This window comes from Doryrhamphus excisus, linkage group LG7 (genome assembly GCF_037039965.1).
Source record: "Doryrhamphus excisus strain RoL-2023G ecotype Guam linkage group LG7, RoL_Dexc_Guam_v1.1, whole genome shotgun sequence".
Classification (NCBI taxonomy): Eukaryota; Metazoa; Chordata; class Actinopteri; order Syngnathiformes; family Syngnathidae; genus Doryrhamphus; species Doryrhamphus excisus.
This window is the reverse complement of record NC_136363.1, coordinates 1,154,587-1,181,915: the sequence shown is the minus strand read 5'-3', so window position 1 is coordinate 1,181,915 and position 27,329 is coordinate 1,154,587. Positions and strand designations below refer to the sequence as shown.

Genomic DNA, 27,329 nt, shown 5'->3' with positions numbered 1-27,329 from the left:
CCCAGGGACCTGCAGAAATGTTACTTTAGTGACACATTTTTTCAAAAACATTCCTATTTCATACTTTGATTTGTACATTTTATATTTTAAATGTAACCCCAAAATGAATGAACGTTACAACAGGCAGAAGTAAAAGACAAGTTGCATTTACTCAGGGTTTTTTTGTGTTTATGTACTTCATACAACTACTAAATCGCTAAACTAAATTGTTTTTTGCACTTCAATTCATAAAGATGTTGCATCATTAAATAATAATTGTACTACTTATGCCATTTTTTACTTTCCACATTCGAGTTCTTGACTTTTTAATAAGGCTAACAATCATTCATTCATTCATTTTCTACCGCTTTTCCTCACAATGAATCCTTGAATGTCGCAACGTCAGCCTACGTCACAGTGACGTCACAGCACAGGCTTGAAAGCGACAGCTGAGTGAAACCGGCGACTTCCAACTTTGTTTGTGAGTCTCTCCTCGTCGGCCCGGTTCCTGCTCCGGTCTTTGTGTGTCACATTCGAAGTGTTCTGTCCCGGTTCAGTTCACCGGACCGACACGTTTTTCACCGGCTCGCCGGTAAAGAAGTTTGGCGCATCTGCTAAGTTAGCAGTGCTAACAGCGGTTAGCCTAGCTTATTTTAGCCAGCTTGCTAGGCTGCTGTCAGTTCGCCCGGGATGAGAAGGCGAATATCCGGCTTCAGCGAGCGTTATCCGCGGGTGTTAATCATTTACTGAACCGATGGCTGCGCAGTGAACCGACGTGAGCAGCGGACACCTCCACCAGCGAAGCCCGGGGGGTCAAGATAAACTACGTAACGGTGAGGCTAACGGCGGCTAGCTAACGAGCGCAACTCCGAGCAGAAGCGATGGCGAGCCATACCGAAACCGGCTTCACCTGCCGGCCCGACCGTGACGGCGCATCGGGCCCCGTGTCCCGCTCCGGCAACACTCGGCGCCTCCGGTGCGAGTCCGACGAGACGGACGGCGGTGCCCCCACCATGAAGAGCCTGGCGCGGCTGTGCAGCAGGGACGAGGAGGAGAGGTCAGCGGCTCTGGAGGAGCTGAGCCAGGGGGTTCTGGTGTGTCTAGGGCTGGACCGGCCCGGATCGACACGCTTGGGCAAGGAAACGCTCCTGCATCTGCTCCGGCTCTCGTCGTCCTGTCCGTTAGCGGAGGTGCGAGTGAGAGCCACGGAGCTGCTGCGGGCTGCTCAGGTGAGTCCAACAGCTGGCTTCATGTTCATAAAGCATCGTATGGCTTATTACTCAACATTTGGATCGATATTTGACTGTGACGCTGATCGCGGTGTGAGGGGGGGGTCAGGTGGAGACCATTGCTGCTTATTTCATCAGACATCGAAGTGCGAATAGGTGATGCAAGACTCCGAGGTGTGCACAAACAAGCCACGGAGACACGCCCACCCCGGAAGCAAACACGGCCCCTTTTGCTACTTGCACGCCCACTCCGGCTGTAGCCACGCCCCCTCTTGTTATAAGTCAGCAAAAACTGTTTTCGTTCTGGGACTATCAAGCAGTTTACTTGTTAATTATCAGCCTTGTGACAATGTCGGTGAGTTTTTAATTTTTATCTACTGCATAATATACTTTTTTAATTTCTCTTAACGGGACAGACTTGTTATGAAACAACTCTGGGGTTACAGTTTAGCTGCTCCAGCAGAAGCAGGCTGAAGCCCCTTCTATGACTGCAAAACTTACTGGGGTTTCATCAGATAACAGTTTTCATCTTTTTATTGATGCCGATTCCATTTTAGCACAGGACACCATCAAGTGACGACTTCATCAGTTACATTTCTTAACCTTTAGTGGCTTTTTCATGACTTTTTAAGGTACAAAATTTCCACAGTGGAGACGATAATACAATTTTATAATACAACAAGTTAAAATTCAAACCACTTTTTGTACAGTAGAACCCATATTATTGTGTCCATTACAGTACAGGACTATTTTTTGACTCTGGCCTGTGTTGAATTATTACTGTTTTATGGTAAATGAGATGCGTTTCTTGTGGGGAAAAAAAATCTCATTTTTGTTGGAAAAAAGAATATATATTTAGTGACCAAAAATCAGCGAATGAGTCCACCATACTTCCTGTTTTATTTTGATCCATGCAAATTTCACTGAAACATTAAGCATAATGTCAAAAAATGTGAACCAAAGTTCCTGAACATGTATGCCTTGCTCCATGCCATAACCCTTCACGACCACCTGAAGGTAACTTCTCATCTTTGTCCCCTCCCCCCCACCAGGAGCAAGGCCTTGAAGTTCCTCGCGCCCTGGCCTCCGGTCCCAGCGCCTTCATTCCGGCCAAACATGTGAGTCACTTCTGCACCAAAGACAGCCAGATGCAGTCCATGTTTGATTGTGTCTGATTAACGAGGAGCTGCAATATTGCGGCGCCCGTTGCGTCACGGCGGAGGAGTGTCGAGTTGCGTCATCGGCTGACAGAAAACGCTGATTTCACGCTTATTCTATCGAAAGGACGGAGTGGGAGAGCTTCATCGGTTGACTCACAGCGAAAAAGAAATGCTGTGGCTAATGTTTCTTTTCAAGCACAAAACGTCAAAATGCTGAGCAAAACGTTCAAGATATAAATGTTTACGCATGGATTTTATTTTTCAGATACTGAAAGAAAGGCCTGACCAGGACATTCTGATCGAATCCTTCCTCTCCCTGGGCCGTGTGGACCACGTCACCATGGTGATGGCGCTGCATCCTGCCTACCTCAGCTGCTTCCTGAGGACCCAGCATGCCTTGCTGGAGCTGGACGGCCCCTTACCTCGCCACTGGAGGCACTACATCGCCGTCATGGTGAGGAAACACCGTCAGCGTTGTTGTCGTATTGCATTTTTCACCACAACTTAACGCTTTAAGTAGCAAATTAGCAAAAAGCAACATTGTTGATTTTGTCACGGCAGGAAGAGAAATATAATGCTTTATGTAGTTGCTATCTCTAACATTAACATGAGCAACACTTGTGGCTGTGTTTTTATGCAAAGTTAACGAGATTAGCATATGAAGTGCCCCGTGTACGGCGGCAGCATGTCTGCCTGCGACGCGCTGTTGACAACTTTTCAGTCAGAACAGTAGCTAGAAGTCGCTAGATGATCCGTATCGTTGTCTAGTTTGCATATTATTTGCCTGTGATGTTATAAAATACTGTCGCATAAAACATAATCTGGTTAGGAGGAACAAAATGAGTAAAAACAGTTTTAAAATTACAATCTTTTTCATGGTTTGTTGCCCACCATTCCATCAAAATGGAATAAGTAATATTTAATGTCGGAGATCTTCTTAATTTATTTCAGACATGCATACTAATATTATATAGTGTGTGTGTATATATGTATATATGTATGTGTATATATGTGTGTGTGTATATATATATATATGTGTATATATGTATGTATATATATATATGTATCTCACATATACACTTACAATACAATACACTTACAATATCTATATATATACTTACATATATACGCACACACACATATATATATGCAGCATACATACACATATTCATACATATACATACACACATATACATACACATACATACATACACAACACCTCAGTGCTACACATGTCTGAAAAGGAGCAGGAAGAAGCAAAGCTTATTAAAACCTATCCCTTCTCCACGCCATAGCAGTTACCATAGTTACCAAAGTGATTTTTTTTCCACTCATATAATCACAGAATCTTACATAAGACAAAACAACAAAAAGAGGAGTGGGAACATCGGACACCCCAGCAAAGAGACCGAGAGCCATTTTGTTCCGCCGCCGCCCTTAACAAAATGGAGACCAATAAGTGCCGTCACCGGGCTAGAAAACTCCCCGACGACGACAGTGTCGCTGTCTATATCTCCATATACGGCATCCAACGTATTAACGTGAAGGAGCAGGCCAGGAGGACGCAAACACTAGTTTAGCTATGTGATGCTAAGGATGCTAACTTTACACTCACATTTTAAAATCAACATCATGCCAGGTGAGCTTGTTTGCCGAAGAAATGATCCAACTTGGAGCACACAGGTCTGTAGCTGACTGCTCTGGAATGCATTTTAAGATGTGTAGAGAAGCCATAGGAAGGCATTTTTTCATCTTATGTCATCATGAACTTGTAAAGTCAGTTTTTCGGGTGCCTCTTCTCTATAAGCAGAGCAAAAAAGTCACCATATTGCATATAGTCATGGAATTTTTGACCCACCTGGAAATGCACTGCAACACACTTTTGGGTCGCGACCCACCAGTTGAGAACCACTGACAAATTGTCTTTAAATATAGACTTTTTCTCCAAAAATGGACTCCCCTGCTCTCGGGACGTATGTTAACTTTACCGTGTCTCCCGTCTCCCAGGCGGCAGCCCGGCACCATTGCCCCTACGTGGTGCAGCAGCACAGCACCAGCTTCCTGGAGGCCGGCGGAGACGAGAGCTGGCTGAGCGGCCTGCAGCACGCCCCCGCCAAGCTGCGCGGCCTGCACCCCCTCAACAAGCTGCTGGCGCACAGACCCTGGCTCATCACCCAGCTGCACATCCAGGTGACGCCGCAAGCCCGCTTTCCCTCAATACGCTCCGGAAGTTGTTCCGAGGCTAACGATGCGTCCCGCAGGATCTGGTGTATCCCGGCGCCGAGCTTCGCTGGTCGCTGGCCGAGCTCATTCACGCCGTCATCCTGATGGCGCACGCCCACGCGCTCTGCTCCTTCGTGTGGAGCTGCGGAATCAACCCGGAGCCGGACCACGACTCGGGCCACACCTTCCATCCGCCTTCGCCGGGACACCCGACTGGCAGCCCGCACAGCCCCGCCCACGAGGACGGCCGACAAGAGGTCAGCCGAATTTGATGCTTCACGTGCGAGCACGGCAACATGACCTCCGCTTGCGTCGCTTTTTCTACAGCTGGCCGACGGCGCCATGGAGGTGGAGGTGCTCATGAAGAGGATGGTGGAGCTGCAGCAACAGGAAGAGGAGTGCACGCAGGAGGAGATGGTGACCCGCTTCGAGAGGGAACGAAGCGAGAGCATCCCGACAGGTACGCTCACATTCACTCTCACGCTCGTGATCTTCACACTCGCCTGACACCGCCCTCTCTGCAGTGGCGGCGAGAGGGGCGCCGCCGGAGCCGCTGCTGCATCTGCTGGAGGACCCCGAGTACAGGTACGAGGACTTTGCCCCCAAAGGAGAGCAGGCCCCGCCCACCATGAGAGCTCAGGTACTGTGACTCTTCCAGAGGACTTGCTGTATAATTCCCTGTGATGCTTCATGTGGCTGTGATGGACGCTTACAGGACTATTCCTGGGAAGACCACGGCTACTCGCTGGTCAACAGGCTGCTGCCCGACATGGGACAACTCCTGGACGAGAAATTCCAGGTATTTCAAGTTTTGATGGGAAATGAAGTTTATAGGATTTACAGAAATGGGGCAATCGTTATGTAAACAAAAGTAGGCAGGTGCCTCAGTTTGGGCACCCTTGTCTTATTGATTTGAATACTAATTCAGGGTGGCGGGGGTGTTGGAGCCTATCCCAGCTGTCTTCGGGCGAGAGGCGGGGTACACCCTGGACTGGTCACGAGCCAATCACAGAGCACATATAGACAACCTTGAATACTAATTATTATGCTAATTATTCATTCATTTATTTTCTACCGCTTTTCCTCACGAGGGTGGCGGGGGGTGCTGGAGCCTATCACAGCTGTCTTCGAGCGAGAGGCGGGGTACACCCTGGACTGGTCACGAGCCAATCACAGAGCACATATAGACAACCTTGAATACTAATTATTATGCTAATTATTCATTCATTCATTTTCTACCGCTTTTCCTCACGAGGGTGGCGGGGGTGCTGGAGCCTATCCCAGCTGTCTTTCGGGCGAGAGGCGGGGTACACCCTGGACTGGTCGCCAGCCAATCACAGTTCACATATAGACAAACAACCTTGAATAAATAATACTAATTATTATGCTAATTATTGGAACACAAAATGTGTTTGGTGAACTCATTGACCTTTGACCTGCACACACAAGTGAAGCCAATCACGAGAAAGCGTATTTAAGGAGGCCAATTTCAAGTTGCATCTTCTCTGAAGAGTAGCACCAGGGTAGCCTCAAAACAACAGTCACATGACCTGAGAGCAAAGATGGTTCAACATCACGGTCTAGGGGAAGGATACAAAAGCTAGCCGAGAGATTTCAGCTGTCAGGTTCCACTCTGAGGAACATAGCGAGGAAACGGAAGACCAGCTCCAAAGACCTCCAACATGATCTTGGTGCAGATGGCGTCACCGTGCATCCTTCAGCTATATATGTTGGAATCCCACTCCTGGTGATGAAGGTGTGGATGTTTGCAGGTGGTGAGCAACCTGACCTACCACAGGATGGCCATGCACGAGGGCGTGGACACTCACACTCTGAGGAAGGCCCTGTGGAACTACATCCACTGCCTCTACGGCATACGGTCAGCCAAGCTCCGCCCCTTTACGCACCTCCTGCCGCCACCATTTACCCAACCCCCGGTCCTGTATCGCTCTCAGATACGACGACTACGACTACGGCAGCGTGAACGTGTTGCTGGAGCGCTCTTTGAAGATGTTTGTCAAGACCATGGCCTGTTACCCCGAGCAAATCACCGCACGCGTCTACCATGCCTTCTGGAGACACTTCCGACACTCCGAGAAGGTACGCACACACTTCCTCACGCATCCTCGGGTAGATGTTGTTCCTGTTGTTCATTAGCGTCAAGAAGAAGGTCACAATACTTAAGAGAAGAAGTTGTGATTGATGGATTTTGGAGAAACATGCAATACAATATTGCATTGAAATGCATGACTTATACACAACATTGCTGCACCAGTCTGAAGGGGAGCAGGAAGAAGCAGAGCTTATTAAACCCTACCCAGTGCAGTACTTAGTTGAAATACAAAAGAGACTTTGAAAAAAAAGTTGCAATATTGTGAGACACAAATGAAATAAAAGAAAGTTGTCATTTTGGGACAATCAGGTTGGGGGAAAAAGTTGCATTATTATTGGAATAAAGTCAAAATATGCAGAAAATTGGGGAACAAAAAAAGCTTTCATTTTATGAGAATAAATTCAAAATATTAAGAAAAAAAAGTCACAATTTGACGCCAATAAACTTGTAATGTTCTAAGAAAAAATGACATCATTTTAGCAGGATAAAGTAAATAAAATTAATTAAGTTTTGATATGAGAAACACGGCAAAATAAAGTTAACATTTTTGGAAAATTAGTCGGGGAGAAACTTTTAAATAAAGTAATAATAATAATAATAAATATGTACAAGAAGTAGTAGTTGGAAAATTGGGAAAATATGAAATAAAAGCTGTAATTTTAAGAAAACTGAATCTAAATATTAAGAGAAAAGTCATAACATAATATTTTGAGGACAAAATATAGTTGAAATACAAAAGAGACTTTGAAAAAAAGTTGCAATATTGTGTGACACAAATGAAATAAAAGAAAGTTGTCATTTTGGGACAATTAGGTTGGGGAAAAAGTAGTATTATTATTGGAATAAAGTCAAAATATGCAGAAAATTGGGGAACAAAAAAAGCTTTCATTTTATGAGAATAAATTCAAAATATTAAGAGAAAAAAGTAAACTTGTAATGTTATAAGAAAAAATGACATCATTTTAGCAGGATAAAGTAAATAAAATTAATTACGTTTTGATATGAGAAACACGGCAAAATAAAGTTAAAATTTTTGGAAAATGAAATAAAAGAAAGTTGTCATTTTGGGACAATCAGGTTGGGGGAAAAAGTTGCATTATTATTGGAATAAAGTCAAAATATGCAGAAAATTGGGGGAAAAAAATGTCATTTTATGAGAATAAATTCAAAATATTAAGAGAAAAAAGTCACAATTTCACGCAATAAACTTTTTTTAATTTTTAAATTTTTTTTTTTGTAGGATAAAGTTGACATCTAAAGAAGAAAATGTTTTTTTGTGGAAAAATTAAGTTTTGATATGAGAAACCTGGCAAAATAAAGTTTAAATTTTTGGAAAAGTAGTCAAGGAGAAACTTCAAAATAAAGTAAAAATAATAAATATGTACAAGAAGTAGTAGTTGGAAAATGGGGAAAAATGTGAAATAAAAGCTGTAATTTTAAGAAAACTGAATCTAAATATTAAGAGAAAAGTCATAACATTGTAATGTTATGAGGACAAAATGTCATGTCAGTAGCATATAGTTGAAATATGAAAGAAAAATACTTTTTTTTAAGAAGTTGTAATATTATGGAACACAAAGAAAACAAAATAAAGTTGTAAAATAATGAGTCATTTTAGTAGCATAGACTTGAAAACTGCTTTAATTTTACGAGAAGTCAAAATCTGAAGAGAAAAGTCACAACCTCGATGATGAATAAAAGTGTCATTTTTGTAGCATCAAGTTGAAATATATTTTCATTTCTATAACACAAAGAAACCCCGTTTAGATGTCATCATATGACGGGAAAGAACATCTAAATAGAGTAGCTCCAGTGGCCGTGACCTCCAGTACGTAAGCGGTGACGGGTTGAGACCCGCCTTGTGATGTCATGTGCGTCTGTACGTCAGGTCCACGCCAGCCTCATCGTGATGGAGGCTCGCATGCAGGCGGCGCTGCTGTACACCCTGCGAGCCATCACCCACTACATGAGATGACGGGACGGGACCGGATGTCGCGGATGCTGAGCCAGCGGTGTTGTCGTTTTACCACGGCAACCCCCCCCCCTTCCCAAGAGAATAACCTTTCCCCGCATATGCAGTCAATGCTCGTGTTTGCATATCCTTTTTGTTCCAGTGTTAAAAAACATGATTGCCAGCGCCAGTGTCCTTCTATTTAAAATGTGTTACTTATTTTGCACTGAAAGTCCACGTGAGGATGTGGAGGCTTGGCATATCAACTGGCCTCCATCGGGGGAATGTTGCTATTTAGCCCATCGTACGACTACTCACTCGGCCGTCAGCGTCCTCCGCACACTGACGGCTGAGACTGAAAGAGATTGAAAAGGAAAAGCTTGTATTTTTCTATACAATAAAGAAAAACTTTACAAAATGGCGAAAAAAAAAGTGGTCTGGTGGGTGATTTTCGATGCAATGCGCAAATACGCCGCTAGATGTCGACAAAGACAAGCGTAGCGCGTTGACTGTCTTGACTGTTATCGCCGCCAGGTATGAAACTTTCTCACTTCATAGAAACAGTCCGTGCACGTACAGTGACGTCACCACCCGACCGGACTTAATCTTTACTGTTACGCAAAAGTGGAATGCGGTGGCGCCATCTCTCCCTATTACCTCCCCTTTTTACCCTCCCCTCTGCTTCTTTAGCGCGCGCGTCTGTCTTCCTTCCTCAGGGGTGGGCCAAGTGTACTTCCGGTCCAGGAGCGCGCTCACGCCGAAAAGTTGCGCAGCTGACTGAGCAAGTGGCCGCCGGCTTCCCTCACCCCCCAGGAGCCGTGACACCTCACACACAAGACGGCCTCCACTGGTGAGTTCCCATTCTTGTTCTTGTCATTCCAAACACTTGTTTTGGGATTTAGTGTGTGTGTGTGTGTGTGTGTGTGTGTGTGTGTGTGTGTGTGTGTGTGTGTGTGTGTGTGTAGCTAAGTGATTTCCCAGAAAACACATCAGGAATCTCTTGCATAAGACTGTTGTGGGTCTGGGACTAATTGTGTTCTTTGTGCCGCGTTGTGTTGTTGTTGTGTGGTGTTGTGCTCCTCAACTGACTTAGAAGGTCCCAGATGTTCCCCCTACTTCACTGGGACTTAGTGCGTGGGGGGGGGGGGCGTGTTGAGTCACTCGGCCTTGAAGTTGGAAGTTGGTAACCAACTCCGAAACTTTATTGAAGGAGCGGAGTTGAAGGGTCAAAGTAGAAGCATCTGCGGTTGCGAGGAGGTGGATTCTCAAATGTGGAATGATCCACTGATTCATCTGGGAACCCCCCCCCCCCCAACAGGAAGCTGCATGAGGAAAAGGTTTGGCCGTGTGTGCATCCTTCTCCGCATTGCTGGCCCCGCCGACCCGTTTAGACCCGCATCCGAGCCGCATCGGACCTGGTCTTGTGTCACGTCGGGCCTTCCCGGCTTCCATCCATCCATCCATCATAGCTTGTTTCCGTGGAATTTCTCCAAAAGGAGGAAAACCGACTCCCATCACTTCCTGTTTCTTGATGAGGTCACTTCCTGTCTTGAGCCTGGGGCGCTAGTTAGGCAAACAGGCAGGAAGGAAGAAGGTGGGGTCAGCTGTTTTTTCGGTGGCTTCACGGGCCGACGTTCTCGCCGCCAGGGCTTCCATCGAGGTTGACCAGATGTCAGGTGGATGCCGCACACCTGCGTCTCTCACACACACACACACACACACACACACACACACTAGTAGTGCTGTGTGGTCACCATAGCAACAGGCTATCAGCATTCCAGTGCTGAACACAGACAGGAATGTCTTCAAATCAGGAGGATATGACGACATCGTGGGGAAACAGGACTTTTCCTTTTCCTTCACTACCCCCCCCCCCACCATTCCACCCCCCCCCCCATACCTGTGTGTGTGAGAGTGAGACAGCCCGCTTCCCATTGTCCTATCATCCTGAACACTCGCACCCGGCATCCTGTCGGAGCTTCCTGTCAATGTGAGAACGAGCGAGGCTAAAACAGAAAAGTAAAAGGAGAGAAAAGAGGAAGAGGAGGAGAAGAAGAGAGGATCTGGCTGGTGTGAAAGTACACAACACCGCACATCTGATATGTGTGTGTGGTAGAATTCCCCACCGGGAGAAGCTTATCTCCGTGCAGGAAAAGGGTGTGTCACTCAGATGTTTGCTGACACGATGGAAGCTACCATTGGAGCTTTTATTTTGGTGCTTTTAGTAATACGTGTTGATGAGCACCAAACGCGCCACAATGTCGGTTTTTATTGTACTCTACTTCTTTTTACACTTGCATGACAGGTCATTGCACATTTAGGTGACAGTTTGACCCTGGAACAGACAACTCCCGGCCTTAAGAGCCATGCTATTGGTGAATGAGGGTGTTGTAGTGAGTTGTGTTGCCTTTCATGGTAGCTTGTGTGGCTTCTAGAACAAATAGAATGTGGGGGGGGGGGGTTACAGAAGTGTCATCACCCAGGCAAACAAAAAAAAGAGGCGGCGGGGGGGGGGTCAAGGGTGTTGGATGTGGCACTGCAGCTGTTTTGTATCATGTGTGTGTATTGTGTGTGTGTGGACACCACTGTCCCGTTTTCAGGAAAGGGGGCGGGGGTTGGCATCAGAGGGGTGGACAGGAAGCTCTAGCAGGGCTAACTTCCTGTCGGCCCCCTGATGGTCCACCCGATAGTGAAGGAGTGTGTGTTGTGGCCATGTTTGTTCATCATCCACCGCCATCTTTATTATTGTGCGGGGCTGCCATCTATTTGTGGTGGTGGCGGCAAACGGGGGGGGGGGGGGGGGGGGGGGGGTCAAAGGTTCATGACTCATTAGCAATAAAAAACTATTTGTAACATGGCAGCAAAACAGCCTTATAACGTGCACCTCCCCTCCCCCGCCTCCTCCACGGGCATTCATTAATATTTTTTCTCATAAATTTATGATATGAAACTTCTTTAATATCAGATTATTTGAATACTTTGTGGTAACACCAACGGGGGGGCTTGGATGTGACCTTTGGCCTTGGGCAAAGATAATATTACTTCTATTACTTTTTTTGTACGTCTTTTTTTCCCTCATACATTATGACTTTATTCCTGTAAATTTACAAATTTATTTTTGTAAATTTACATTAAAAAATTGCATAAATTAACATTTTAATATTATAAATTTACAACATTTTTCTCATACATTTACTACTCTATTCTCCTAAATTTCTTTTTTTTTTAAATGTACTATATTTTTTAATTTGTAATTTTTTTTTCTTGAATAACAAATATAGTAAACAAAGGAGAAAAAGTGCTCAATGTAATGGAATAATGATGTAAATTTACTAGATTACATTTCTAGATACATTTCTGTCATCTTTTTCTCAGAAAAATATTACATTTACATTTTATTTAATTCATATTTTTATGAATTAAATTTTATGAATTTATATTTTTCATATTTTTCTCATAAATTTACGACACAAAACTTCTTGAAATGTCAGATTATTTGAATATTTTGTGGTAACAACAGGAGGGGGGGCACTTGTATGTGGCCTTGGGCAAAGATAATATTACAACTTTTTTTGTACGTCTTTTTTTCCTCATAAATTTATGACTTTATTCCTATAAATTTTTTTTTGTAAATTTACATTTTTAAAAGAAATCTCATAAATTAGCATTTTAATCTTATGAATTTACAACATTTTTCTCAAAAATGTACTACTTTATTCTTGTAAATTTATTTTTTTCATAAATTTATTTCATTTTTTATTTTTTTTGTTTTATTTTTCTTGAATAAAAGATATAGTAAACAAGTGCTAAATGTAATGGAATAATGTAAATTTACTAGAAAAATTGTGCACATTTCATACATTTCCGTCATCTTTTTCTCAGAAATATATAAACATTTTTCATTCATTCATATTTTTTCTCATAAATTTATAAGTTGCCAAAAAAAATTCTAAAAAAAAATGTGCAACTTTGGTGAATTTCCAGCCTTTTTTTTTCCAAACATTTACAAACAAATGTTCTTAAATTGCCTTGAATAGAAGCACAATAAATGAATGCCTGTTCCTGGATGGGTGGATGGCTTGCATGATGTGCAGGTGTACCTAATGAAGAGCATCATTCCGAGAATAGCACCCCCACCACAAAACAACCCCCCCCCAAAAAAAGAAAACAGTTGAACACACATTGAAGTTGAGCTGCACGCTGACTTTTAACATGTGTCAGTTAGCAATGATGACACACGGCTGTTTGTTTCACCACACTCACACACACACACACACACACACACACACACACACACACACACACACAGAGGTATTGACCAGAGAGGATGACACACTCGTCCTTCTCGAAACTGCAAAGCCAAAAGAGGAAGTGGCAAACCTCGCACGTCTCTTTCTGATCTCCTCACGCTTCTTCCTCTTTCTCCTCCCCTCCCGTCCCCTCTCCTCCCCTCTCCTCTCCTGCCTGCAGTGGCGATGGTGATTGACAGGTGATCTGACAGAGGAAGACATCAGGTGAGAGCAACTTTCTTCCCGATCCGCCGTTGATTTTGGTGTCGTTGGTGCGGCCGGTGTGGTTCCTCTTGTGGTGTAGACAACTTCTCTAAACCAGCAGGACTTCCTGTGGCGGATCAACGTCATGTCGATACGAGTGATGCTGGCGTCCCGGCGTCCACTGGACACTTTATTAGGGACGCCTGAGATCTTTCTCATGCATTCCGACCTCTGAAGCTGATTTGGAAACTTTCAACCCACAGAAAGTCATTGAAATATAAAATGATCCGTTCCAGGGTCAAACTGTGGCCGTTTTCACTGTTTAATGCGGGAAGTTCTATGACATCCCCCAAGTCGGATTCCGCTGATGAAGAACGTAGTTCCAGATGAGATTAGCTTAGCGTCTCAAAAAGAATAATATATTTCTTTCTTCTTACACATTTTTTTCTATAATTATTCCTGTAATATTTTAACTTTATTCACATAATTTTCCATAATTTATTGGTAAAATGTTATTTTTCCTCATATACATTTTTGTAAAATTATGACTAAATTTTTTGACCTTGTTTTCTCAAAAATCACAACTTTGTTGTTTTTCATAATACTACAACTTTTGAAAAAATATAATATTTTGGTTAGTATTTCAACTTTTTGCTCTAAAATATAATTTTTCCTCATAAACATTAAAGATTATTCCTGTAAAATGATCATTTTCCTTGTTAAATGACGGCAGATTGATTTATTTACATTATTTATGATTTATATTGATTTATTTTCAGCTTTATTTTTCCAATATGGCCAGTCAAGACGTAATGTATGTAATATAATGTAATGTATGTTATGTAATGTAATGTATGCTAGCATGCATTCAAGTGTACAAAGAGGCTAACTGCTGTTAGCATAACATTTCTAACATTTCTAACAGCCCAACAAGTGTAAGAAGAAGCTAAGCACTGTTAGGAGTCAACAGTCTTGTACCTAAAAAAAAGTGTTTTTGTTTTTTTTTTAACCCTCCTTGCCTTCACGTCAGCAGACGCCGTCCGTCTCCCGGCTGGTTATTATGGGGTGTGCTTGCTGTAAGCAGAAGAAGTCCGCCAAGTTGGAAGCCGCCACGTTAGCCATCGCCGGCGGCAACGCCTCCGAGCTGTCCCCCGGCGACGTGGACGGCGGCTCGTCAACGGGCTTGGTGCAGGGCCGCTACTGTCCCGACCCCACGCAGGCCATCCCCGACTTCAACAAGGGCTTCTCGTCCAGCGCCATCTTCCCCAACTCCAACACGCAGCCGTGGGCTGGAGGCATCACAAGTAGGCTCCACCTCCGCCGAGGCAACGCATGCTAGCTTGGATTAGCGCACATCCTGCTGTAATGTGTCAAAATGTCACACGCGTGTGTCACCGTCCACTTACCGCTTTTCAAAAGTGAGTACACTCAAAATATGACAACTCCTTCCTCCTCCGCATGCTGGCCAGGCGCCGGCGTCACGCTCTTCATCGCCCTCTACGACTACGACGCTCGCACCGAGGATGACCTCACCTTCCAGAAAGGGGAGAAGTTCCAGATCATCAACAACACGTGAGCGCTGATTTCATGATTTCATCATCATAACAATCAGTCAATGACAACAACTGAACAAAACATACAGTTTGCAATCATCAACATCTGAGAAGTTAAAAGTTCCAGGACATCCAATGATTAATATTAATAATAATAATAATAAATAATAATAAACAGTGAAAACTCATCTTATTTTTGCGAATGATGTCACCGAGCAGAAGCATGTTGCTATTAAACAAAAGAAGGCCGACCACTGATCCTTGTGGGACTCCACAGATGACACTACAGTACTCAGAGGTGACATTATCGCAAACGACGCGGTCTATCGGTGTGAAAAATGTTAAAAAGCCATTTATAAAGCTTTGGGACTCCAGCAAACCACAGCGAGAGCCATTATCCACAAGTTTTTGAAAACATGGAACAGTGGTCAACCTTCCCAGCAGTGTCCCGCCCACCAAAATGACCCCAAGAGCGCAGCCACAACTCATCCAAGAGGTCACAAAAGACCCCATAGCAACATCCAAAGAAGTGCAGGTCTCACTTGCCTCACTCTACCTCTAAATGTAGTTAGAATGTTGTATTCTGGTGTTAAACCGTGCCAAAGTTTCAGATATCCAAATACAGTTGAATAGGTGCAGATTCTGGAAGAACTAGAAAGCTTTCTGTGCTGGTTATTGTGTGTAGCTGCTTTATAGGAGTCCATAATTCAATACAAAGGGCCAACAATGAGCATAATAGGTCCCCTTTAAGGCCAGTGTTCATGACTCCACCATAACAAAGACACTGGGCAAAAACGGCCTGCATGGCAGAGTCCAAAAGACCAAAACCACTACTGAACAAAAAACATTAAGGCTCGTCTCGATTTTGCATTAAAACATCTTGATGATCCCCGAGACCGCATTTCAGAAAAAGAATATGATAGCGACAGTAAAATACGGTGGTGGTAGTGCGATGGTCTGGGGCTGTTTTGCTGCTTGCTGACAAATGGAAGCATGAATTCTGCTGATCACAAAAGCTTGATTGCAGTTGTTGCTGCTAAGGATGGGGCCCAACCACTTATTAGCTTTAGGGGACACATTAGCCATGTAGCATTGCCTTTTTTTTCTCCCTTCATCATAAAAAATTACATTTTAAAACTGCATTTTGTGTTGTCATTGACTAATATTTACATTTGTTTGATGTAAAATACTAAAAAAATACCAAACACTTTTAGGATAAAGTGCTTGAAACTGCAGCAAATACTGTAGTTTCACAAAAAAAATTTTTTGGTACAAAAGTAGCAAAAAAAATTTACTTTTGTGTAGTTATTTACATGTTATGGTATTTCACCATCTACACTATATCAGTCTGATAAAGTAAAGTAATTTATGTGTAATTATCACAGCGTTACAAGCATGTCATTTAATATTGAAAAAAGGCTATTTTGATTATTGTATGTTTGTTTTTATTTAAATTTTTATATGTATTTAATAACATTTATTTTACTTTTTTATTTTATCTATTTATTTATTATTTATTTTATTTATTAAGAAAAATTTAAAAATATATCAAACATTTTTTTTAAAGTTTTTTTGAATTTACTCATCAGCAAAGGGAATCTCACGTTGTTGACATGTCATCAAAGCCATTAATCATTGCTTGTAATGCCGGTTTATGCCTGAAGGGGCGATAATGAGTCATTTCGGTCATCAATGTAAAATCAATGAGGGATTGGTTGGCACTAAAAATATATGCTGTGTTTTTTTTGTTTGTTTTGTTTTTAAAGAGAGGGCGACTGGTGGGAGGCTCGCTCTTTAGATACTGGGAACGCTGGTTACATCCCATCCAACTACGTAGCTCCTGTTGACTCCATACAGGCTGAGGAGTGAGTACACACACACACGTATGTGCGGTACGTGGCTACCACTTACATGTTTGGTCCGCCCATCTGACCTGAGCTACGTTCCCATGGTGACAGGTGGTATTTTGGAAAGATGGGGAGGAAGGATGCAGAGAGACAGCTTCTGGGCCACGGAAACCAGAGGGGAACTTTCCTCATACGAGAGAGCGAGACCACCAAAGGTTGACTGACCACACACACACACACACACCGCTGCTTTAAAATTCACAACGCAGATGAAAAAGCGTTTTTATTGTCGTGAATTCACTTCCATTTTCATGTTTCTCATTTTACAAGGAACACTGAATTCATCACACAGCAACTACACACTCAAAAGGGTATCTAAGAAATGTACAAGATTGGTTCAAATAGCTGTTTTGTATTTTAAACTGGTGTTGCTACTTGTATAGTTCTTGGCTAACTTTTGAGTGTGAAGTTGCTGTGTGATGAGTTTAGTGTGAGGTTAATTTAAAGGCCTACCTGGTCCTCACGGACATCAGAGTATCTGATACACAGGAAATTGAACACATTAACTTTGACTTGACTTTGTAATGAACTTTATTTAATGTAATTTAAATGCCGTGTTTTCAGTTTTAGAAATAATTTGACAATTTATTAAATAATTTTTTGGTAAAAATGCTACCTTTTTCTTCATTTTCGAATGTGCTATTTGAAGTGTTTGACTGCAGCCCGAATGTTCCTTCGTATTCATCATACCCGACTGACACAGGTGTACCTAATGTTGCGTCCCGCCACAGGAGCTTACTCGCTGTCCATCCGGGACTGGGACGACAACAAGGGCGACCACGTGAAGCACTATAAGATCCGCAAACTGGACAACGGGGGCTACTACATCACCACCCGCTCCCAGTTTGACACGGTGCAGCAACTGGTGGAGCACTACACAGGTAGCAGCAGCTTTCTCCTTCTTTGACTCCTCTGGTCTCCATATTGTGGACTTTGTGGACAAGACACTGCCCCACTTGCTGTACTGGGAATGTTATATCTCCCCCTGGTGGATGGTGCTAGTATTACAAGCGCAGGCTCAGAGTGTGTTAGTCATGTGTTCTTTTATTTACACTTTAATGTGTCACCTGCTTTTATTTCCTGTTTTTATTTTTTTATCCCCCCTTGCCTATGTGTGGTTTTTCCGCCCCCTCCTGCGCCCCCCCCCTCTCTCGCTCAGAGAGAGCCGCGGGGCTGTGCTGCCGCTTGATTGGCAGCTGCAAGCGGGGCATGCCGAAGCTGGCCGACTTATCGGTGAAGACCAAGGACATGTGGGAGATTCCTCGCGAATCCCTGCAGCTGATTAAGAAACTGGGCAACGGCCAGTTTGGAGAAGTCTGGATGGGTAGGACTTACGGGGGGGTTAATGTAGTGTGGCGGAGTGGGGGGGGGGTCCTTGAGGGTCACAGTGTGGGTGCAAACCTGGGTAATAAGGTACGGTCTGGAAGTAATATACATTATATGGACATATGTATTGGGACACCCCTCCCCATCTAGGGTGTGTCCCAGTACTTTTGTCAGGTGTGCAGATTGGACCCCCTCCCCCGCCCTTTTCTTGTTGTTGCATGTGCATGTATCATCATCTCACCCCACCTCTTTCTGACCCCCTCACCCCCTCACCCGCCCTCCTACGTGTCATCCGTCTTTCCACCCGCCCCCCCACCCCACCCCACCCGACCCATCCCGCCGTCAGACACTAACGACGGGCTGTGTTACTACCTGACCAAGCCCTGCTGCAACACCACCCCGCTCACCATGGGCCTGGGGCGGGACGCCTGGGAGGTGCCCCGGTCCATGCTGGCCCTGCAAAGGAAGCTGGGCCAGGGCTGCTTCGGGGACGTGTGGATGGGTGAGCCTGTTGCTAGGATACTTCCATTTGTAGTTTTTTTCAACAAAATCATTCCTTCATCAATTAGATTCACTTCATTAATACAATTTTTGATTTTTAAAAAATAAATATAACGCAAACGTGGTGATACTGTATATTAAAATGTATCAAAAAATTTCCAAAATTTTCATGATTCGGGTTCAATTAAAAAAAATACTCTAGTCATATTTATTTTATATAATAAATATATTATATAACAAATATAAAATAACATTTAGCGCGTTTGGAGAAGATTGGGTTAGTGTATTTCCCGCTAAGTATTAAAAGATTTATTTTTTGGAATATAATAAATATAGTTAAAAATAATATATTTGTTTTTTATTCATTTTATACAATATGATATAAAATATATAACGTAAGCTATATCATATCATATATATTTAGTGTTGTAATTAAAAAAAAAATTAACAAATAATCTGATCCAAATCGTAAGACCAGTTGATAAATACTAAAATATGTATTTAGCACATTAATGAGGTTTTAAGTAGGGATAAAATATGGAAAAAAGAGAAGGGGAATGACCAAAAAAATCTGGAAAAATAAATAAACTTGAACAAAAGTTCAAGAAAAAGCCAAAATCTGCCCCAAATTGTCATTTTCTGTCAGGCATTGACACGGTCATGCCCTCCTGATGGCTAAAGCTAAGAAGCTTTCTCTTCTTCAACGTGGTGGGATGGCGGAGATGCCGATGGGTTGCCCGTCAAGACACGGGGGCGGTCCTGGACCCGAATGAAGACCCTTACTGGTGCCGACTGCAGCACAGTAACCATCAGACTCCATCTGCAGGAAAAAGGGCTTTCAAAGGAATTCAAAGACCTGGTCTCCTTCAACGGCACATTTAGACTTTGGAAGGGGGCATCAAACACGGGACATTGAAAGGTGGAAAAATGTTTGATTCTATGATGAGGAAAAAATGTAACCTTGGCGGTCCAGATGGCTTCCAACGTTACCGACACGACAAGGAGATCCCACCTGAGATGTTTTCTACCTGGAATAGTGGAGGGTGGTCCATCATGATCTGTGGTGCTTTTTCCTTCAGTGGAACATGAAGTTTCAGATGGTGCAGGGTCGTCAAACGGTGGTCGCTTGCAGCGGGTATCCCTCATGACCGATGGTCCTGTGTTCTTCTGGGTTCTTCACCAGGACAACGCCGCAGTTCATGATGCTGGCTTGACCAAGGACTTCTTTTGGACCATCCCTCATGTTCTTCTGATTGACATCCCATGGAGAACATTTGGGGATGGATAGCAAGGGAAGTTTTTTATAAAAATGGCCATCGGTTCCAGACAGTTGACACCGCTTGGTGAAGCCATCTCCACCGCTTGGACCAATGTTCCCAATAGCCTCCTGGAAACATCTACATCAAGCCATTTTTGAAGTGGTTAACAAGAACGGTGGAGCTCCTCATTACTGAGTCCTACTGAGACATTTTTGTCTTCTGCTTTGGGGACTTTTTTTGTCATTTTTGGAGCGATGGTCTTCAACTTTTGATCAGCAGATAAACGCCATATTTCACGTTTTCAGTAAATGACTTTTTGCCCCCCCCCCTTTTCTTCTTTTTTTTGCATATTGTAGCTCTACTTAAAAGCTCATTAGGATCCAAATGTGCAAAAAGTAGATTCTAGCTATTTTTACACCGATCTTAAGATGTGGATCAGGTCGTTCTTTAGCGTATCCATCATTAGCGCATCGTAAGTAAGACTTGTCGTACTGTATTTCTTATTTTTAAAAAAAGGAAAATAATATAAGATGTGTAAAAAAGTGAAAAATGAAGTTGTTGTGTGTGACTTTGTGTGTCTGGTTTGTCCCCCAAAGCCGGCCCAGTAGCTCAGGTGCTGCAGATGTAGAGCAGTAGGTGTTGGTTTCATGTCATGCATGCTTTCCACACATCACCACCATGTTTTTTTTTGTGCATGCTCCACCGTAGCCGCGCTTACATACATTGGCTCATCTCATGTTTGTATGCATGGAACACATCCTGCTTTAAAGGCTGCAGGCATGTACTGTGTACTACCTATATAGGTGCAGTATTGTGTATTCATGTGCGCTAATATCCGTTGTCTACGTGGAAGGCATGTGGAACGGCACCACCAAGGTTGCGGTGAAGACGCTGAAGCCCGGAACCATGTCCCCCGAGGCCTTCCTGGAGGAGGCGCAGATCATGAAGAGACTCCGCCATGACAAGCTGGTGCAGCTCTACGCCGTCGTGTCCGAGGAGCCCATCTACATCATCACGGAGTTCATGAGCCAAGGTACCCCCCCTCCCACCCCACCCCACTCTCCGCAACCACCCAAAAGTTCAAATTAAATTACCCTATGTATAAGCTACATTTCTCTTGAACTTTGAACCCCGCAGGTTTGACCCCCACAGCGGTTGCGGATAATTTATGGCCAACTTCTAACATTGTGACATCGTTACTTTTAAAACTTCAGAACTACTGCTAATCGTTTAAATGCTGCGCCACTCAAAACGGTCTGACACCAAACTCATCACACAGCAACTTAACACGCAAAAGGTAAATGTACATAACATGTGCCGATACTAGTATAAAATGAAAACAAGTTGTCCCATAATGCATTGCATATGAGCAATGGGCGCTGCAATGATGTCAGCCTCCCTCTGGGCTCCTGTGGCTGCCCCAGGTGGACAGAGATGGCATTGCACCACCATTCATCCATCCATTTTCTATGCTCCAATTAAAATGCTTTGCTAAGATACAATGATAAAAACAATCATTTTCAACGTGTACATGTTTGTATATTATCTATACCTTTTCAGTGTTAAGTTGCTGTGTGATAACTTTAGTGTTCTTTGTGAGTTGAGACCTTGCATCGGACTGTTATATTGAACAACGGTTTCGCCGGCAGCCCAGTCTGGCGTTGTTTAAGGGAATGATTGTCAAACGCTTGCTAGCTTGTAATACCCGGTGCATGTCTCCACAATCCATTCATCTGAGGATGTATGGCTGATTCTTATCCATGCAGGAAGCTGCTACCGATTCAACACCAAACCAAAAAAAAAAACCCAAAACACATCAATCTAGAAGAAATGAGTACGGTGCTTGACTACGGGGTGAGATATTGAATCCAGGGAATTCCAAGAATCAGGAATTGTCTTTTTTTCTTTCTCAGGAAGTTTGCTGGACTTCCTTAAAGACGGTGAGGGCCAGAACCTGAAGCTGCCCCAGCTTGTGGACATGGCGGCGCAGGTGACTAAAGCATGGCGCTTATGATAAGCGGAGAACCCACAGATAAGATATCCTTCCTGTCGGGATGTATGTGACATATGTCACTCTACCGCTAACGTGACCATGACATGTTCCTCTCTGCATAGATGGTCTTTGTGTTCTTCTCTCCATGTTCCTCTCTCCATCCGTGGTCTACACTTTCCTCTATCCTTAGATGGTCCTTCACGTTCCTCTATCCTTAGATGGTCCTTCACGTTCCTCTCCCCATACATTGTCCTTCACGTTCCTCTCCCCATACATTGTCCTTCACGTTCCTCTATCCTTAGATGGTCCTTCACGTTCCTCTCCCCATACATTGTCCTTCACGTTCCTCTCCCCATACATTGTCCTTCACGTTCCTCTCTCCATACATGGTCCTTCACGTTCCTCTCTCCATACATGGTCCTTCACGTTCCTCTCTCCATACATGGTCCTTCACGTTCCTCTCTCCATAGATGGTCCTTCACGTTCCTCTCTCCATACATGGTCCTTCACGTTCCTCTCTCCATACATGGTCCTTTACGTTCCTCTCTCCATACATGGTCCTTCATGTTCCTCTCTCCATAGATGGTCCTTCACGTTCCTCTCTCCATACATGGTCCTTCACGTTCCTCTCTCCATACATGGTCCTTCACGTTCCTCTCTCCATACATGGTCCTTCACGTTCCTCTCTCCATACATGGTCCTTCACGTTCCTCTCTCAATACATGGTCCTTCACGTTCCTCTCTCAATACATGGTCCTTCACGTTCCTCTCTCCATAGATGGTCCTTCACGTTCCTCTCTCCATACATGGTCCTTCATGTTCCTCTCTCCATAGATGGTCCTTCACGTTCCTCTCTCCATAGATGGTCCTTTACGTTCCTCTCTCCATAGATGGTCCTTCACGTTCCTCTCTCCATACATGGTCCTTCACGTTCCTCTCTCCATACATGGTCCTTCATGTTCCTCTCTCCATAGATGGTCCTTCACGTTCCTCTCTCCATAGATGGTCCTTCACGTTCCTCTCTCCATAGATGGTCCTTCACGTTCCTCTCTCCATACATGGTCCTTCATGTTCCTCTCTCCATACATGGTCCTTCACGTTCCTCTCTCCATACATGGTCCTTCACGTTCCTCTCTCCATACATGGTCCTTCACGTTCCTCTCTCCATACATGGTCCTTCATGTTCCTCTCTCCATAGATGGTCCTTCACGTTCCTCTCTCCATACATGGTCCTTCATGTTCCTCTCTCCATAGATGGTCCCTCTGTTCATGGGTGGTCATACACATGTAGCTTCTGCCTGAAGACCAAGGCAGCCATCCTGTCTCATTAGCAGCCTGTCAAATCCTGTGTTCATGTTCAAATATTTGATGATGTCGGGGGGGGCACCAAAAGGTCTAAGTTCCGCCCACTGGATTTTTAGCATTTTTTAAAGGGGTCCTATTATGCTGATTTTGGACCATTTGTATTGAGTTGTGGACTCCTATAGAGCAGCTACACACAATAACCCAGCTTTCTAGATCTTCCAGAATCTGCACCAGAATCCAACATTCTAACTAAGCATATTAATATAAGCATATTAATACTATAAGACATATAGAATAAATACTTTTATTCTAGTCCCATGGACTTAGGTTAGCTTAGCTTTTTGGAAGTTGTAAAAATGCTGAGTGATTTATTTAGTGAAGACTGATAACGGTTCTTATTTTTTCTTATTAAAAGGAATCAGGTGTACTTCCAAAATAAACTAACTCCAAATGGTCCGAAGCCGTCACATTTAGAAGACTTTAAAGGACGCAACTTTGTTTGTGCAGATCGCTGCCGGCATGGCGTACATCGAGAGGATGAATTACATCCACCGTGACCTGCGGGCGGCCAACATCCTCGTCGGAGACAATCTGGTGTGTAAGATCGCCGACTTTGGCCTGGCGCGGCTCATTGAGGACAACGAGTACACGGCCAGACAAGGTAACAGGATGTGATATTAAGTCGGCGTGCGTGTGCACGTGTACGTGCGTGCGTGTGTGAGCGGACCAAGACACGGCGGCGTCGCGGCGGAAGCGTGTGATGATTAAGTGCGCCTCTGCCTTGCCTCCGTGCCTATGTATATATATATATTTGATATTTTTTACACATGAGCCATCCTAATTACGGCATTATGTAACGTCCCCACGTTGCCATGGTTTCAGGGGCCAAGTTCCCCATCAAGTGGACGGCTCCGGAAGCGGCGCTGTACGGACGCTTCACCATCAAGTCGGACGTGTGGAGCTTCGGCATCCTGCTCACCGAGCTCATCACCAAGGGACGCGTGCCGTACCCAGGTACCCCCCCCCCCTTCCCCACCTTCCCGTTCTCACGTCGTCAGTGCGCCTCGCAGGGCTTTAACTTTGAAGGAACACTCGCAGGACGCAGCGGGTCCCACAGGACCGCCATCTATTTTGGCGGGGATGGGGGGGACATAAGGACATTGCAGTAATCCCACTTCAAATCTCGTGGCTTCACTCTCTCGGTTTTTCAAAAATATATTCATTAATAATAATCAAATAATAATATTAATAATAATTCAGTTTATTATCAGTCAAAAAATATCCGTATTTAAGACAATTTTCCATATTTTTTGGCCTCCATTAGGAGTGTCCAAAGCTTTTTCAGCATGGACCACATGGCGAAAAACGAAAGGAGGCAACTTTGATATTTTGTAAAGAAGCACATGTAGTTAGATATACAGCATATAATTATTATACTAAATATATATTTTTTCCAATTATTTTTATGACACCATCATTTTCCAAATATTTCAAGTTTTTTTATTAAATAATCTTTGTTTCTAATAATATGGCTTTATTCCATTCATATTCCACTTTATTCTCTTAATATTAAAAATATATAAAATATTAAAAAATATTAAAAAATAAACAATATTAAAAAAAATTCCTTTAATATTTGATTCCATTTACTATCAAAAGGATATAATTCTTGCTAAATTTTGATTTTCTTTTTTTTTATTTTAAACTTTTTTATCTGAATATTTTGACTTTATTCTCATAAAATGACAGCAGTTTTTTTTTCCTGGTGTTACAACGTTTCAAAAAATACAAATTTTCTTCTATATAAATATATATCAACTTCATGCTACTAAAATGACATTTTTTTCTGATAATATTACAACTTTATTCTGTTTTTATTCTCTTCTCTTTGATTTTCTTGTAATATTTTGACTAATATTTTCTCCTAGAAGTACAGCGGATTATTTTTCAAATTCTGCTGTTTTTTTTAACGATCCAACTATTGAGTAACTTTCTTTTTTTTAAGTTGTTTTCTCAGAGCATTGACATTATTGCCATAATATTTTAACTTTTTTGCAACCTCATTTAAAAAAAATGACAACTTTACTGTAATATTTCAACATGGTGCTACTAAAATGACGTTATTTATCCTCAAACTGTTTGTGGTTAGACTACGATCTGTTATTAGTCCAAACATCCAAGCGAGGTGTCGTGTTGTGGTCACTAGGTGGCAGTAACGAGACACGGAGACGCCTCACACGACCTTAACACTGCATGAGGTCATTCATGCCGTATCCCACAGGATACAGTGAAAGACAGCTCTCCTCCCGTTAAGTGTGGAAGTGGTACGTTTTTGGGTTCTTCAGTTAAGAAAGACTGAACTTGCGGCTAACTGGCTAGCATCCGTCTGAAGTCCCTGCAGCAGAAGAGTTGCAATGAGATAAAAACTTTATTTAGACGCAGGTTTTAACATTGAATCTTGTATCAGGGAAATCGCTATAAACGAGGCGGTATGAGACCGTGAGAAAGTTGAATAAGAAGAGCAGATGAATTTGATGACACTTGGGGGCGTTTCCACCCTGCAGAGTTCAATAAGCCAACCAAAATATTAGAAACGTCTCTCGGTGTGAGAGTTGCCGCAGGGGGCGTGAATTTTTTGAAAATGCATGAATGGTAATGTGGCAAGTTTGAAAACGATGCCTTTTTAAATGAACACGATGAATAAATAAGTTGCTTGTCGGCATGCCGAATGTGCGCGTACACGTGGGAAAAAAAACGATCATGCGGCGTTACGAAACACGACAGAAGTTTTGAGTAGAAAATGGGCTCATCACAAAGTCGCCGTCGACCCAAAGTAGGCGGCATTCATTAGCTCGGCAAAGGCTGCTCTGATTCAACGGTGCAGGTGTACCTAATGTTGTGCTCATCCTCGCCACCGGCGCTTTCTCTGTATGCGACACGCATCGCTTCACCATTTGCCCCCCCCCTCCCCCTCCTTTCTTCATCGCCCCTCCATCCCTTGAAGGCATGAACAACCGCGAGGTGTTGGAGCAGGTGGAGAGAGGCTACCGGATGGCCTGCGCCCCGGGCTGCCCCGCCTCGCTCCATGAACTCATGCTGCAGTGCTGGAGGCGGGAGGCCGACGAAAGGCACACCTTCGAGTACCTGCAGTCCTTCTTGGAGGATTACTTCACCGCCACCGAGCCGCAGTACCAGCCTGGAGAGAACCTGTGACCACACACACACACACACACAAGTACAAACACACACACACAATCAACCTTCTATATTGTCGCCTTAATCGTTTCCTGTCGCCACCGCCTGCGTCTTTCGGGACAGATCAGCCTGGATGAAAAGCGCACTTGGACCTCTGCTGATCGGGGGCCCTGCAGTGATGTTGCTTTACTCTGTAACCATGACAACAAGGAACTGAAAGAAGATGTAGATGGTTTGGGAGGAGGGAGACGAGTTGGCACATTATCCTCTTCTTCCTCCGTCGCCATACGTGTTCCTCTCCCACCCTTCCGTCCGCCGACGTCCCCTTTTGTTCACCGACCGAGACGCAACAGGTTGGGAGTGTCTTTCCAAACAAAAAGGTGAACGTCGTGATGCTCGCGTGCGTTCTTTCGTGCGTGCGCCTCGGCGACATTTGCCGCATTCACCAGGATCTACGTCGACTTGAACACATCTTTACCAAAGATCTACATCCGTGTCCAACGTCCTGTCAGGTGACGCCGTGTAGAAAGGAGCTGTATTTTGGCCACATTACACCCCCCCCCTCCCCACTTTAAAAATATATATTTACCTTCACTGAGTCATAGAGATGGTGAGGAATGTCTTCTACGTTATATTTCATATGAGTCATCTCTTTAGAGGTTTTTTATTATTTAACATGTTCCATGTATGTGCATCACAAAGACTTTTATAGCAAAGTCAGCATTTATTCATTCATTGGGAGGGGGGGAGTGAAAGTGAAAGGTCATGCATGAAAAGGGAAATACATACATACATTTTTTTGTTTTTTTAACAAGACTGTACCCCCTTTTTTTGTTGAGATGCCCCTATCACTGTTGTTGTAATAAAGATCAGATATATTTGGTTTTGGTTTTTTACTTAACAATGGAATATGGAATATACAAAAAAAGACACCAATTTAATATATTCCTCAAATTCCAGGACGATTAAATGACATATTAACAACATAAAATAAATAAAATAATATAATGTAAACAGATACAGCACCAGGTAAGGTTAAATTAAAATGATTTACAATTTTACAATTATATCAAACAGTGCTTGTCAACTTTCAATCGATTAAAAACGCTTTATTTAATTTAATTATATTATTATATTTTGGT

The 27,329-nt window shown here is 43.4% G+C and overlaps 2 protein-coding genes across 6 annotated transcripts; both read left to right on the top strand.

The window, feature by feature from the left end:
- Window positions 1-383: 383 nt before the first annotated feature.
- Window positions 384-8,816, top strand: sesn2 (sestrin 2). 2 transcript variants are annotated; one of them, XM_058046786.2, is made up of 11 exons: window positions 384-1,208; window positions 2,261-2,326; window positions 2,634-2,822; window positions 4,376-4,558; window positions 4,630-4,848; window positions 4,919-5,051; window positions 5,116-5,231; window positions 5,307-5,390; window positions 6,364-6,470; window positions 6,547-6,691; window positions 8,593-8,816. In XM_058046786.2, the coding sequence occupies exons 1-11, from the start codon at window positions 861-863 to the stop codon at window positions 8,677-8,679; spliced, it is 1,677 nt and encodes a 558-aa protein (XP_057902769.2). In that variant the 5' UTR covers window positions 384-860; the 3' UTR covers window positions 8,680-8,816. The 2 variants fall into 2 exon arrangements, with proteins under 2 accessions (XP_057902769.2, XP_078647981.1); XM_078791855.1 differs by lacking the exon at window positions 384-1,208 and adding an exon at window positions 1,483-1,563.
- Window positions 8,817-8,857: 41 nt separating this feature from the next.
- Window positions 8,858-27,059, top strand: yrk (Yes-related kinase). Of its 4 annotated transcripts, none has more exons than XM_058046857.2 (13): window positions 8,858-9,505; window positions 13,126-13,169; window positions 14,182-14,452; window positions 14,618-14,720; window positions 16,468-16,566; window positions 16,660-16,763; window positions 17,340-17,489; window positions 18,281-18,436; window positions 20,548-20,727; window positions 21,608-21,684; window positions 23,500-23,653; window positions 23,875-24,006; window positions 25,997-27,059. In XM_058046857.2, exons 3-13 carry the CDS (start codon window positions 14,209-14,211, stop codon window positions 26,203-26,205), a joined length of 1,608 nt encoding a protein of 535 aa, XP_057902840.2. In that variant the 5' UTR covers window positions 8,858-9,505; window positions 13,126-13,169; window positions 14,182-14,208; the 3' UTR covers window positions 26,206-27,059. The 4 variants fall into 4 exon arrangements, with proteins under 4 accessions (XP_057902840.2, XP_057902838.2, XP_057902839.2 ...); XM_058046855.2 differs by lacking the exon at window positions 18,281-18,436 and adding an exon at window positions 17,768-17,932; XM_058046856.2 differs by lacking the exon at window positions 18,281-18,436 and adding an exon at window positions 17,768-17,932 and having other exon boundaries at window positions 14,179-14,452.
- The last annotated feature ends 270 nt before the right edge of the window (window positions 27,060-27,329 follow it).